The sequence below is a fragment of the Malurus melanocephalus genome, unplaced genomic scaffold (genome assembly GCF_030028575.1).
Source record: "Malurus melanocephalus ecotype Western Australia unplaced genomic scaffold, MMel_1.1 scaffold_4, whole genome shotgun sequence".
Taxonomy (NCBI): Eukaryota; Metazoa; Chordata; class Aves; order Passeriformes; family Maluridae; genus Malurus; species Malurus melanocephalus.
The window spans coordinates 5,946,989-5,959,450 of NW_026623236.1; the positions used below are offsets into that span (position 1 = coordinate 5,946,989).

Here is a 12,462-nt window from a genome sequence, read left to right on the forward strand (position 1 = left end):
CCTATGCTGGCTGGACCTGACSACTTGGTTGTCCTGCACATGCCATGTTATGGCAGTAAGGATGATCTGCCCCATGAGCCTCCCTGGAGCGGAGTCAGGCTGACAGGCTTGTGGTTCCCCCACATTCTCCTTCTGATCCTTCCCTAAATAGGTGTCACACTGGCTCACCTCCAATCACCTGGGCCCTTYCCATTTGACCAGGGCTGCTGGTAAATGATTCCAAGTGGCTCAGCGACCATCTCCACCACTTCCCTTAGTACCCTTGGGTGGATCCCATCTGGCCCCATAGACYTGTGTGTGTCTAAGYGGTGTAGCACATCACTGACTATTTCCCCATGGATTACAGGGCTTCATTCCAGCCCACGGGGTTGGGGACCAGGAGAATGACTGGTCTTAGTATGGAAGACTGACACAAAGGAGAGATCAGGTGCCTCTGGATTTCCTYCATGCTGGGTCACTGCACCTGACAAACAATGGAGATTCTCCTTCACCCTCATTGTATTTCTATAAACAATTTTGTCTTTACTTTCTATGGACAGCTACATTAGTAGTAAGATTCAAAATAGTGAATGGAGTGTTATTTTTTTAATATAATAAAGGATAGAATAAATCAGTGTTTGCTGTAYTYATSAACATGTGACTCAACTGWCAGTTTCTCCAAGCACATTTTAAGCCTCAGAGCTGTAACAGCCCTGTGACAGCTCCATTAGCTAAGGCAAATAACTTCTAGGGTAACAATATGAAAGTAAGCTGCAATAAAAGTCTAGACCTTCTTGAACAGTGAGAACTGGAGAAACAGCCAACATTTACTTCCAGCTTAGAGCTTGCAAATAGATATTTATCCTGTAATATTTAAACGCATTAAATTTACATAGCTTGAAACTTCTTTGTTTATGCTTTAATCGAATACTAACAGTAAACATGAAGAACAAAGCATGACTTGGGCTAGTACCTTATTACATTAGTTATAAACTTTATTCACTGAACAGATAAATTATTTTTGTATTCAATACCATATTTACCATATTAACTCTAACACTTAAATCGTGTGTGATCAGCACTCAAAGTAATTTCAAACCTCCTATCCATCCTTCCACTATAAAAATTTTTAGAAGCATCCAATGTTCCCTCCAGCTCTGAGATAACAAAGTTATCTAGGTATCTCTAATTTTGGTCAACTTTGCTCTACTCCTAAGTCATTCCAGACCTTTCCCCCAGGAAGAGTTAACATTTTTCTTTATGTTTTTGACAGAGAAAAATGGAAATTCGTAATGGTTTTCAGTAACGTCCTCCTGACTAAGTTTCAGTGCTTGTGCTCAACCTTCTATGCTTTACTTTACCATCTGCAAATCCCACATCGTACAGAGGAAAGCACCAGAAGGGATGGAGTCTTCTGACTCAGAGCAAAATTTCAAAGAACTGTTAAACTGCAACCACTGCACTTCCCTTGCCCCTTTGAATTTCTACATTACTACCAAATGTAGGTACAAAGAGTTCTGCTTTCAAGAGGCTATTCAATGTAAAAACCCCCCCAAAGAAGAATTGATATTTGATTTATGACATACCATGCATTCCCTAGTTTTGCAACTTTCGTGGGTGGAGGTGGTGTAGTTACCAGAGTGGTAGGCTCTGGGCTGCTGGTTACTGATCCATTATCTTTTGCTGCCAGGGCAATCATCTTCCTTTGCTTCTGAGAAAGCTTGATTCCATGAGACACCATTCTGCTGTAAATGGACATTGCAAAGAAGGGAGRTGTAAGATCAGTGTCCTTTGAGAGGACTTACCTTTAATCCTACAAATTAAACTGAGAAGTACTTCTTTCCTAGACCAAAATACATTGTTTTATAGTGACAAAAAGCAAGGGTAGGGAGGCCTCAGATGGGTAGGAAACGAAAAGAACAATTAACACCAAGAGTGACAGAAAGAAAAGCATCATAAAAGTATTCTTCACAACTGATGTCTGTAAATGAAAACACGCACAGTAGGAAYCAAGTCTCCAAAAGAGAAGGACTACCACCCAATGACGACTACTTTCTAATCTTGTGATTTTTTAGAGACTGTCAAGTGTGGTTCCCTTAAACCAAATATATTCATACATTAAAAATAAAAAAGTATACAACAGCAAAAAGCCACTTCTTTTACCTGTAGTAATTTTCTTTTCTAAGCTATTTGGATTATTCAGTTTTGGCTGTTTTATTTGCAGCTTCTGAATCTATGTAGCAAGTAAGCCTTTACCAGGGTCCATGAGTACCATCCTAACTCTCCTTCAAAAGAATGCCACACCTCAAAGGTCATGGGAGTCACCTCCACCTTCCATATGTCACCACTCAAAAACACTAGGTTTAATACACTGCCTTGTAAAAAAGTACATTTCTCTCCCCGTGTCTTCTAGGATGTTTCCACAAGAAAGAAACACCCTTGCTTCTGTCTGAAACATTGTCAACATGAAGACATAGGTGCTGGGAGAGATCAGAGAATGCAAGACAAGAAACAAACTTCTCAAATACAGTATTCATCCACAAGTAATTTCCAAAGTCCTAGGGACAGGAAATAATTATTTTTAGTTGGAAACAGAAAGGCTTAGCAGAGCAAGCCACTTATTTAAGRTACTAGCTCGCTTGCTTTTTTGCAGTAGTTGACAAAAAAAGACTAGAGTAAAATAAGGGAATAAATTTTGTATGCTCACAGAAAAACAACATAATGAACTGAAGTCAACAGAGCTGCTCAAAACCAAATAGGACAATTTTTCTCCTGCTTTTTTTAAACTTTGAAAGGCCTAAACCACTAAGTAAATTCGTAACAACATAGCCTATCACACTTTTTTTTATAGATTTTGGTTTTTTACCAACCCTGAATTTGCYTTTGGCATGGTTCCACATTTCTGCATACTTTCTTCAATTTCCATGATGGTTCTCARATCCATAGCAGGAGGGCTGGCAGGGCTAAATGAAAAGCAAAAAGTTACCTTACACAGCACTGATTTTTACTTACATTCCACAGTTCCAGCCTTCACTGAAATTCTCTAAATCATACATAAGATTGGTAACTGGTTGTATAATTTATGTCCGTTTCCTCAATTATGGCAAACCTCAAATAAAATGTTTCTGACAAAACTTTTATAAATACATACATATTTAAGAGCACACTATAAAAATACTTTCAAGACTCATGATACTATGAAACAAAAAGATGTGAACTATGATTACTTTAAAAAAATTAGATACTTAAATCCAGGATACTTATTTAGTAGTCAAATGCTCATGCTAAGTAATAGATAGGCACTGCTCACAGCTCTGTCCTGAAGGTTGAATTAAATCTCTCTTTGAAGAAAAAGATTAAAATTATTTCACAWGATWAACRGAACAGTTTCTGCAGAGTTCTACAYAAGCATCAGTAACATTCTCAAACTTTAGCAGTCAGTCTTTTTTCATAGATGACCTAATTCTAAACTTCCACCGAAATGTGTATGAATCAAATTTAGATATTCCCAAGCTTTACATGAAACTATTAATTTAAATGTGTCCACCTAAAGGCATCTTTATACTAAATTGTGTTACAACTTGACTCAAGGACAGACTTTGAAATAAAATATAAGCAGCATTTCCTCCATCTCTCCCTACAGATTAAAAGAAATACTCAACTCAATTTTTTTATTACTATACTAGTTAAACACGTGGTGTTGACTTTTACAGCCCGTTTAAGTCTAAAGGCCCAAAAAATCTAAAGAACAATGGAGCTTCTACTGGCTTCAAGAACCATATGATTCTAAAAAAACTCTCAAGCATTTTACAAAGTATTAACAAAGTAGGTGTTTTAAARACAGGTATTAGAAATACAKATTGGTAGCAATTAAAAAAAAAGAYAAATATCAATAGCACTGCTTTTGTTAATGAATAATTTAAAAATGTACCCATTGTATTAAATTACCAAAATCTTGAGTTCACATGTCAGATAATGTATGATTGTTTTGAAGAGCACATAGCTTTAAAAGTCTGAATAGAACATTATTAAATTTCATTATCAAGTACAGAACAGTGATTATAAGTATTACTGCACCTGAAACTGGTTGCTACCCAATTGGGAGAGCTTGCAGCRTTGTGTCTGGCACTGGGAATGGACTGTGGAACAGACTGTGTCAGTGCTGATGCTCCCTTGTATGACTTCATCTCCTTGTTAGGTTGAGAGGGTTTCACACCCTGACTGCATACTTTGTCCTTCATCTGAAAATCAGGCAGAAAATTGTTGAATAAATGCTACAAACMCTAATTTAATTTTCTTAATCAAATAAACAATAACTACTTAAAGTTGTCTGCTCCATTATAAGTAAAACAGCTTCACAGAAAGACTCCAAAATACAAACTCTGCCTTTGATGGACTAGATAAACACAAAAAAAATTGCTAAGAAATCCAACCTCAGTCCTCTCTGGATGAAATCCTTTGGTGAAGTCAGGGGACTGCAAGTCTCTGGGACTACCCAATCCTGCGTAACTACCTTCTGAGTCAGACGTTAGGAGTTCTGGAAGTGATTCTATGGAATTAGTTTTATCCAGTTTTACTGAGCCTAGAAATAAGAAAAGATAGTAGAACTATTAAATCATGAGAGCCAGACTAAAGGCTTAACAAACACAAAAATAATTCACTTMATATGATGGATACAAAATAACCAGAAGTCTACMGAGTCCAGAATACTAGAATGTAGTAAGTATAAGCAAATTTTAGACCATCTTAAGTATTTTTTTAGAATATTACTCCCAGTTTTCTTCCTCATAATATACAAATCTCATAATTTATACAAGTAACAACATTTTTTCTTTGAAGTCTTCTACCATCTTTTCAATAAAAAGTGACTAATTTATTCTTTATATTCCAGGGAAAAAAACCCAACAATGCATTAATAGAAATGTTCCACTTAAAAACCACATGAGAAAATGTATATTGTCTTTATTTGATAAAATACATGCTTTTATCTGAACTTCAGGAACAAACTCCATTATGACAAACATCCTTTCAAAAAAATACTTAATCTTTAGAATTCACTATTTAACTATAGTGTTCACCAGAAAAGAAATAATCTTCTAAGATTTCCTTCTTGAACTACAGAAACTGCTTTGCATATTACACTTTATGTTCTGTTTTTATACCTGAAAGGAATCTCTTTCCCACTGACCTGTAGAGGCTGGACTCTGAATAATATCTGATAGATTATATCCTCCAGAGCTGTCAGACCGTTTCCTTGGCTTCTTTTTAGCCTTAGTTTTTGCTTTTTTGAAAAGGGCTTCCCTAATAAGAAAAAAAAAAAAAAACAAAAACAAAACAACAAAATAAATTAAAGACAAAGAAACTGAGCCTCAGAACTACCCATGTCAGTGTCAAGTCTTTCAGTCAGTGTCAAGTTTTTCAGTCAGCAGCAGCACCTGATCTCACCAATTGGCCCTGGCTGCTTGCTCCTGCTCTACTTATGCACTGGGACAACTATTTCATTAACGATTTTGGGGGAAAAAWAGAATCCAGGAGGAAAAGAAAAAACTCCTTTCAATATAGAACTAGCCTCTGGACTGTTGTATTGCACACAGACTTCTGCTGAGACAGTGAAAGGTACTGCTGCTGCACAGGCTGGCACTGCCACCTAGGTCAGATTTAACCTGCTACATATTACAGCAATGACATAAATCAAATTACAGACAAATCTCCACTTTYTTCTCTCTTGATTTCTCCTAAATTACCGAAGTGCAATAAATGCCATAGCTGGCATAAGCTATCCAAAAGGCTTAGAAAAATGTTCATTTTTCCCCAATACAAACACTGACATTGTGATAATACCAATTTCACAACGAAGATATAGGGTGACGTTACTTCAACGTCCTATGTTCCTATACATGCTACTAGGAAGAGTGAAATCAAATAAAAGGCATCTTTCATTTTAACAAAACTACTAGAGATTCAGAATTATATGAATTGCAGCTTCTGTGCCCTATTACAAAGCTGCTTTAAGCAACTTTCTGTGAAGTAACTACATAAATACTTAATCATTCCTGCATCCCTACCTTACAGCTTGGGGGGTTTATTTTTTAATCCTTGGACTGCCCTATTCCCTAGAAGCTACCACCTAGCCTTGAAAAAGGAAAGGCTTGAAGTCAAATACAAAATAGCCTCTCAGTTCCCTTTACTGCAACTTTTCCTGCCACAAGTGCACAGAGCAGTACACAATGCTGCAGGTGAGGTTTCTTCTGAACAGCAACATTGTATCCCACTATTTAGAAGCCGGTTACCACATCATTCTATCACACTACAAAGCTCTGTATTTCACTTGACAATTCTGTTAATAACAAGAAATGTGAATTATCACAGTTTTTCAAATAGATCTCAAACAGAAGTGAACGTTCAAGTCTGTTTTTTTCTCCTTTGATTTCTCCTAATTCAGTGAAGTTCAATGAACTCCACAGCTGGTCTCACACATACACAGATATTCTCATCCCAAACACTGCTATGAAAGCTTGTTTTGTAATCTTTACTCACATGCTACTTACAMATTGAATGGGTTCCACTGCAGTTTTGCAACATTTCAAATACTTAGGGGAACTGAGAACAGTCTTTAAAATGTCCAGTTTTTMATGTTTCTTACAGGCAGTCAGGCATCATCACACATAGTTCATCTCGTTAAAAATATTGATGCAAAACAGATACTTACTGAGAGTTTTGTTCTGTATTCATTTCTTCCCTTAAAAAGACAAAGTTCTCTCCATCTTCAGGCTCAAAAGAACTTATGTCAGGTCCATCCGGATATGGAGTAATTACTCTCCTAACCATAGCTGGAATCTATAGTTGTAAAAGCCATACATTAAGTTTCTCTTAAGTTGTATGCTAGCAAATTTATGTAAAAGGACCAAAAGCAGCTGTCATTTAAAACACTTTCATTGATCAGGTAATTAATTACTTAACAATCTTATAAACCTAAGTTACATCTTTAAGCAAAATAGGAGAACAATTTTAAGTGACAMACTCAAAATGCATGTTTTGCCTATCTATAACTTACGGCAAAAAATGCTTCAAGATTTTGAAAACATTTATCTTTTACAGTTAAAAAATATTGGATTATAACGTGTCTTGGTTTTCACCTTTGCATYACAGATCAACTTTCATGTTATTCTTCTTACTGATTTTAGCATCTATACAATCACCCTGAACTTTTCAGCTTTCTTCTCCTTTCTTCTAAGTAAGGGATACTCTTTCCCAAATGTTTTGCTTGCACTGTTTCAAGCAACAACTGTTAATTACAGAACATTAATATGTTTAATGTGCACAATTAATTAACTTAAAAAGACACAACACTCACAGCAGTAGGTAGTGAGTAATGAAATATGAGCTCCTTGAGAATGATAATAGCAGCAGCCCACTTTATCGTTTGAGTCAGATGTTCCACATTTAGCCTGTCGCCTACAGACTCTRCAGGTACGTATTTATCACTCATCTATTCTCATTTTTCACCTAATCAGCTTATTCTGAAGTTGTACAACTTACCATTTTTCTGTAATAAACAGAAAGATCCTTTACAACTTCATCACTTAAGACATCCAGAGTCCTAAAATAAAAAATATTAATTTTTAAAACACAAATTCATCTTAAGAGCTTATTAAAAAATTACACCCATGAAAAATTCAAATGAACATTTTGGATAAATATCACCTACAGGAATTATCAGCTATTCATGGTCAGGTCTAAAGGAAGACACCAAACACAAAATATAAACCAATCAGTGCCTATGTTGTAAGGCAGGATTAAACAAAAAACCTTTCCACCCACCTTTACTTAAGGTCACAGCCAATACAGACTTTCATAGTTAACAAGAACTGGTCATTGCTTTACCTATTTCTCCATAAAGCTCAAACACAACACACAACATAGACATTTATGCTAAAAAATAATACAGCAGCAAACTTGACTCAACAGAACTGCCTTGTCCATCAGTCACTTCTCCTTGCACAAAGTTGCCAGGTCTCTCAGTTGTCTCAAATTAGTATCTACCCAATACTATTATTTTCAGATATTCACTAAAATGTAGATACAATCAATCACAGTAAGAATGTTACATGCTCTTTCTAGGCTTAAGATGAAACAAATCTGAATTCCAAATAATATGTAAGGCAATGTTATTAGATGTTTACTTTTCCCTCCAAAACTAAAGGTGAGTATGCTTATTTTATAAAGATGTGAAGAGGGAAATTGCTAATATGAATTAATTCCTGTATCTGTGATATAAGCAAAGCTGCTGTCTGATGTAGCAATGAAGTACTGTACTCTGCACTGTTTCAGATCTCTAAGAACTTCTACACATGAGAAGTCTGACAAAAAGGACAGAGAGCTAACAACAGAGATGGGGATTTTWCTTTGGCTGGGTTTTTGTGGTATCATTTTAAAGGATTTGCTGGAAAGAAACTTCAATCGGAGCTGACAAGGTTTGCTCTGAGAAGATGGCATGTACTTAGGAGGCAACCTGAAGGCCTGTCCAAAAGCATCAAGAGAAGGAAGGCCACAACACACCTTCAACTTCTCAGAWCTTTAGAAGAATCACTGTGGAAAGCAAGGATAATAAATTAATTTGTTCAGCTCTCACCACAGACACCTAAAGCAAAAAKACTACCAGATGGCAGGCCCATCCTCTTTGGAAAATGCAGCAGCTATATAACAARCCTACTTAAAATAAATCAAATATGTATCATAACAACCATGTTAAAAAAAAACCCACAAATGAACAATTGTAAGACAAACAAAAAACCCCCACAATAATCCACATCCCCCAGAAAAAGAACCTTCAAATGGAGGGAAAAGAAAAACCCCACAGCAGTTTTATAAATTTGCAAAAACACTTTTAAAACCCAAAAAAACACTAGGACTAATGTCAAAGCCCACTGAATTAAAGCAAGGTTCATGCCAGACTGAAACATATGGTTTTGTACTACAGAACTGGTACAGTATGCACAAATATTTAACTAATTTCTCTCTCCCTAACTAGCAAAAATGAGCCTACCTTTAAACTAGAAGTATTCAGGTGCATTTTAACATTTAACTGTCCATATGAGCTCTTCCAAACTTTTTTCCTTTTTGGAATATTTAAATTTTACACCTAATACATTTGCATTCCTGCTTACCTTGCTTCCAGCAAAGCTGCCATATTGAGTCCTATGAACTGCAAGCAGGACAATTTTAGCTGYTCAGCATTATACATTGCTGAGAACTCCAACAGCTCAGCAGCATTCTTTAAGGTAACTGCAGAGAAAACACACGACAAACTAAATGAGAGAACTTGCTGTAGTATCAAGCAGATGTTTTAAGACTTATTGTACAGCATGATCTAGTTACTGAAACATATCATATACTACACCATTCCAGAAAAAAAGCTAATGCTCAAATGGCCATAAACTATAGGAAGCTCCATCTAACTGCAGTGGCTTGTATGCAAYGCTTGCTTCACAGAACTAAAAAGCCCTACTTACAAACTGAGCAGTTTCAAAATATTAAAACTCAGCAGTACAAAACAAAGCAGAAGAAAGAAGTTAAAAGCAGCAAGTTTCAGCTAGACCATGAACAGTTGTTCCAAATGTTCCAATTTAGTAGGGAGTAAGAAAAAAATAAGTGGAGTAAAAGAGAAAAGAGGGAACACTAAATACAAGAAGAGAAATAGAAACAGAATTAATTTAATTGTATTTTAAAGAGAAGAAATGTGAATTCAATGAAGTAAGAGTTTTATAGGGGTCTGGCAGYTAGCTTTTTTCTTTTTACTTTTTTTAATAAACAGCATGAGATGAAGTCCTTGATGCATAAGGAGTGGCAGATAATGCTAACCTAGAATACTGCTCAGACTAAAGAAGCGACTATTAGCAGACATGCAACGAACAGCAAAATATAATCAGCTGAAAGGAATAKAAACAAATTCTGTGCTGCAAAAGGCAAGAATATCTAAAAATACCATTTTTTATTCTCTAACCCTTTATAATACCAGAGGAAGAACTCACGTTTTTCTGCAATGGCTACTTCACAGATTTCTTTGAGTCTGGATATAAGAAGCTGGTCTGCCACCACAAGAACATTACACATGAATTCYACATTTTGAGAATCTGGAAAACAAAGCATCATATAAGCACTGTATGCAAACCAAAAGCAACTATAACACATAAAGCTTCCAYGAGATTTTACTGAAGCACAAATATAATGGCTTCTCAAATTTTGATGGGATTTTCACAGCACAAGGAATATCTTAGAAGAGCATCAAYTGTCAACTTTTTGAAGCATCAGAAGGAGGAAAAAGGAAAACTGTGGTTTGAGGAACTAAAGGAAAGGAAAAACAAGGCCTGGGGTACTGCTACCACCTCAAACTCAAAAGCAAGAACAAAGAAGTTTGATTTTTTTTACATAAAACTTCAACACAAGCATATTAAGTTTTGAAGTTCTATTTTAAAAATACAATTTTTTWAAATTTTGCAGTTAAAAATTGCAAGAGCTACAGTTGAAAATATATTAACGGCACCTTTTATGGCAAGAGCTTCATCTGTATATAGGTAATCCACAATTATCTGTAGTATGTCAGAATGGATTGGCATTTCCAGAGCTGAACAGGTAGCCTAAAAGGCAAAAGTATTTAAGAAAAAAAAAGAATAAGAGAAGCTGGCTACTTGGAATAAAACACAAAATTCAGACAGCAATTATATTAAGAAAATTACTCAGATTGAGGGTCACATTTTCACAGTTAAACAATTACTTAAGCATTTGTATAAAATGTGTCCAAGTTTCTCAATTAAGAACTGATTGTAGCAGAGCGCTTAGCTTCTGAATAAATAGCTATGAAACAGTTTCATGTTTGATGACTTTCACCACCTACTCCAAAAACCCTCCTTGATTATATTACTTTACTTTAAAATTTATATTACTTTTAATTCCCTAAAAGCAAAACTACAGGAACCCTCTATGCAAGTACTGAACTGTCTTCTTTGCAAGGTCAAAACATCTAATGAAATCACAAGTTCACAAACAACAGTAGTAYTGAAGTAGTCATTACTGTTAATCCCTCTGAAAAGAAGGTCCTCATCATGCCCTCCATTTGAAGAACCATCCCAACCATTAAGGTAAAGCTTTTGTAAGAGCAAACATTAGCCATTAAACCCTGTAACTGTCACTATTTGTGTTTATGCAACATCACTGTTGAGCAACTTTGGTTTGCTTCAGGTGCACTCAAGTAAAGCTTCATATTAAAATATTTATTTTTCTTTAAAACACTCTACTAGCACTGATGCATTTTCCTTCAAAAGTTTAAAAACTTCTTACAGACATTAAGATTTTTATATAATATCTAGAGCCYTTGCTTCACAAAATATTTACTTATTAATTTAAATTGATTTAGATTTACTTACAAAATAAAAGCTAACTTATTAACTACATACCAATGATACAGAAATGCATAATACAAATGGATACCCAACACTTAAAAAACCCTTAAATCAATAATTTGCTTTAGTGTGTTTCAGATATGTTTTCTCAGGCATGACTGAGGAAAARGCAGCATAGTAACCCTGAAGACAGGTGAAGTTCTGTTTCACAATAGAACTGAACTGCCAGTACTTCACCAGGCTCTTAATGCRTTTTCAGAAAGCTAACAAATTTGAGGAACTTCTGCACACTGCTTTGGCTTTCAGTCTCAGAAAAATGCTCCATTTACATCTTTTCTCTCTTTCCATAAAGATTATCAATAGTACTCAGATAGTTAAACAGAGATATTCAGCAAAATTACAATGTCCTGGAACAACCAGGGCATTGACATGCATYTAGCAAATAGGAACCAAGACAAATTAAAAGATCGACACATTTGGAAACAGCAGTTGGTGACTAAGTAGAATAGWCCCTGATATCCTCTCTCTCACTTTACAGCAAAAGTCAGCTGGAGGTTCTATACACTGACTCTTGATCCTGCTGTCTCCTGCACTCAGTACAAATGAAAAGCTACTCCAAACTGCACACTATTTAAATTGCAAAAGTTTTTACAGAAAGAAAATGAAAATTCAATTCAAAGCAGCATCCCATAAGAAGACCAATCCTGTGTTTTTTTATAAATCCATTAACTAGTTCAAACTAAACCTCTAAAACAARAACAGTAATTTCTTTCGAAATACAGTATTACATTRWKTAKTMWRWYWKAMTAMWYAATCTCAATAGTGAAARTGAGGCTTGTGGGGTTTGTTCTTGCAAACAGAATCCAACCCTTTTCCCTAGTATTTAGAAGATGCTATTATAGGAAAAACTGAAAAGCTGTCACTTATTTGATGCAAAAAAAACCGCATACCATCACACACGGTTTTGGGAAACTTACCTCAATCCATGAGCTGCTTAACATGCTGTGAAAATAATCTGTAAAGAAAGGCATTTCAGTTCAAGATGCAATAAAATGRCAGTTAAAATAGACAATATAACTTGTGT

General features: G+C 35.5%; 1 protein-coding gene across 1 annotated transcript in view; it reads right to left on the reverse strand.

Annotated features, from left to right (window-relative positions):
• The window catches only part of IBTK (inhibitor of Bruton tyrosine kinase), a 55,641-nt gene that overhangs the window by 14,097 nt on the left and 29,082 nt on the right, over positions 1 to 12,462 (reverse strand). Inside the window, exons 15-25 of the mRNA XM_057369497.1 lie at positions 12,356 to 12,393; positions 10,523 to 10,616; positions 10,011 to 10,112; positions 9,147 to 9,264; positions 7,519 to 7,579; positions 6,689 to 6,816; positions 5,168 to 5,280; positions 4,413 to 4,561; positions 4,057 to 4,220; positions 2,850 to 2,942; positions 1,566 to 1,724 (exon numbers count right to left, since the gene is read on the reverse strand). Coding sequence (XP_057225480.1) covers positions 1,566 to 1,724; positions 2,850 to 2,942; positions 4,057 to 4,220; positions 4,413 to 4,561; positions 5,168 to 5,280; positions 6,689 to 6,816; positions 7,519 to 7,579; positions 9,147 to 9,264; positions 10,011 to 10,112; positions 10,523 to 10,616; positions 12,356 to 12,393 — 1,219 coding nt within the window. The remainder of the gene's footprint in view (positions 1 to 1,565; positions 1,725 to 2,849; positions 2,943 to 4,056; positions 4,221 to 4,412; positions 4,562 to 5,167; positions 5,281 to 6,688; positions 6,817 to 7,518; positions 7,580 to 9,146; positions 9,265 to 10,010; positions 10,113 to 10,522; positions 10,617 to 12,355; positions 12,394 to 12,462) is intronic.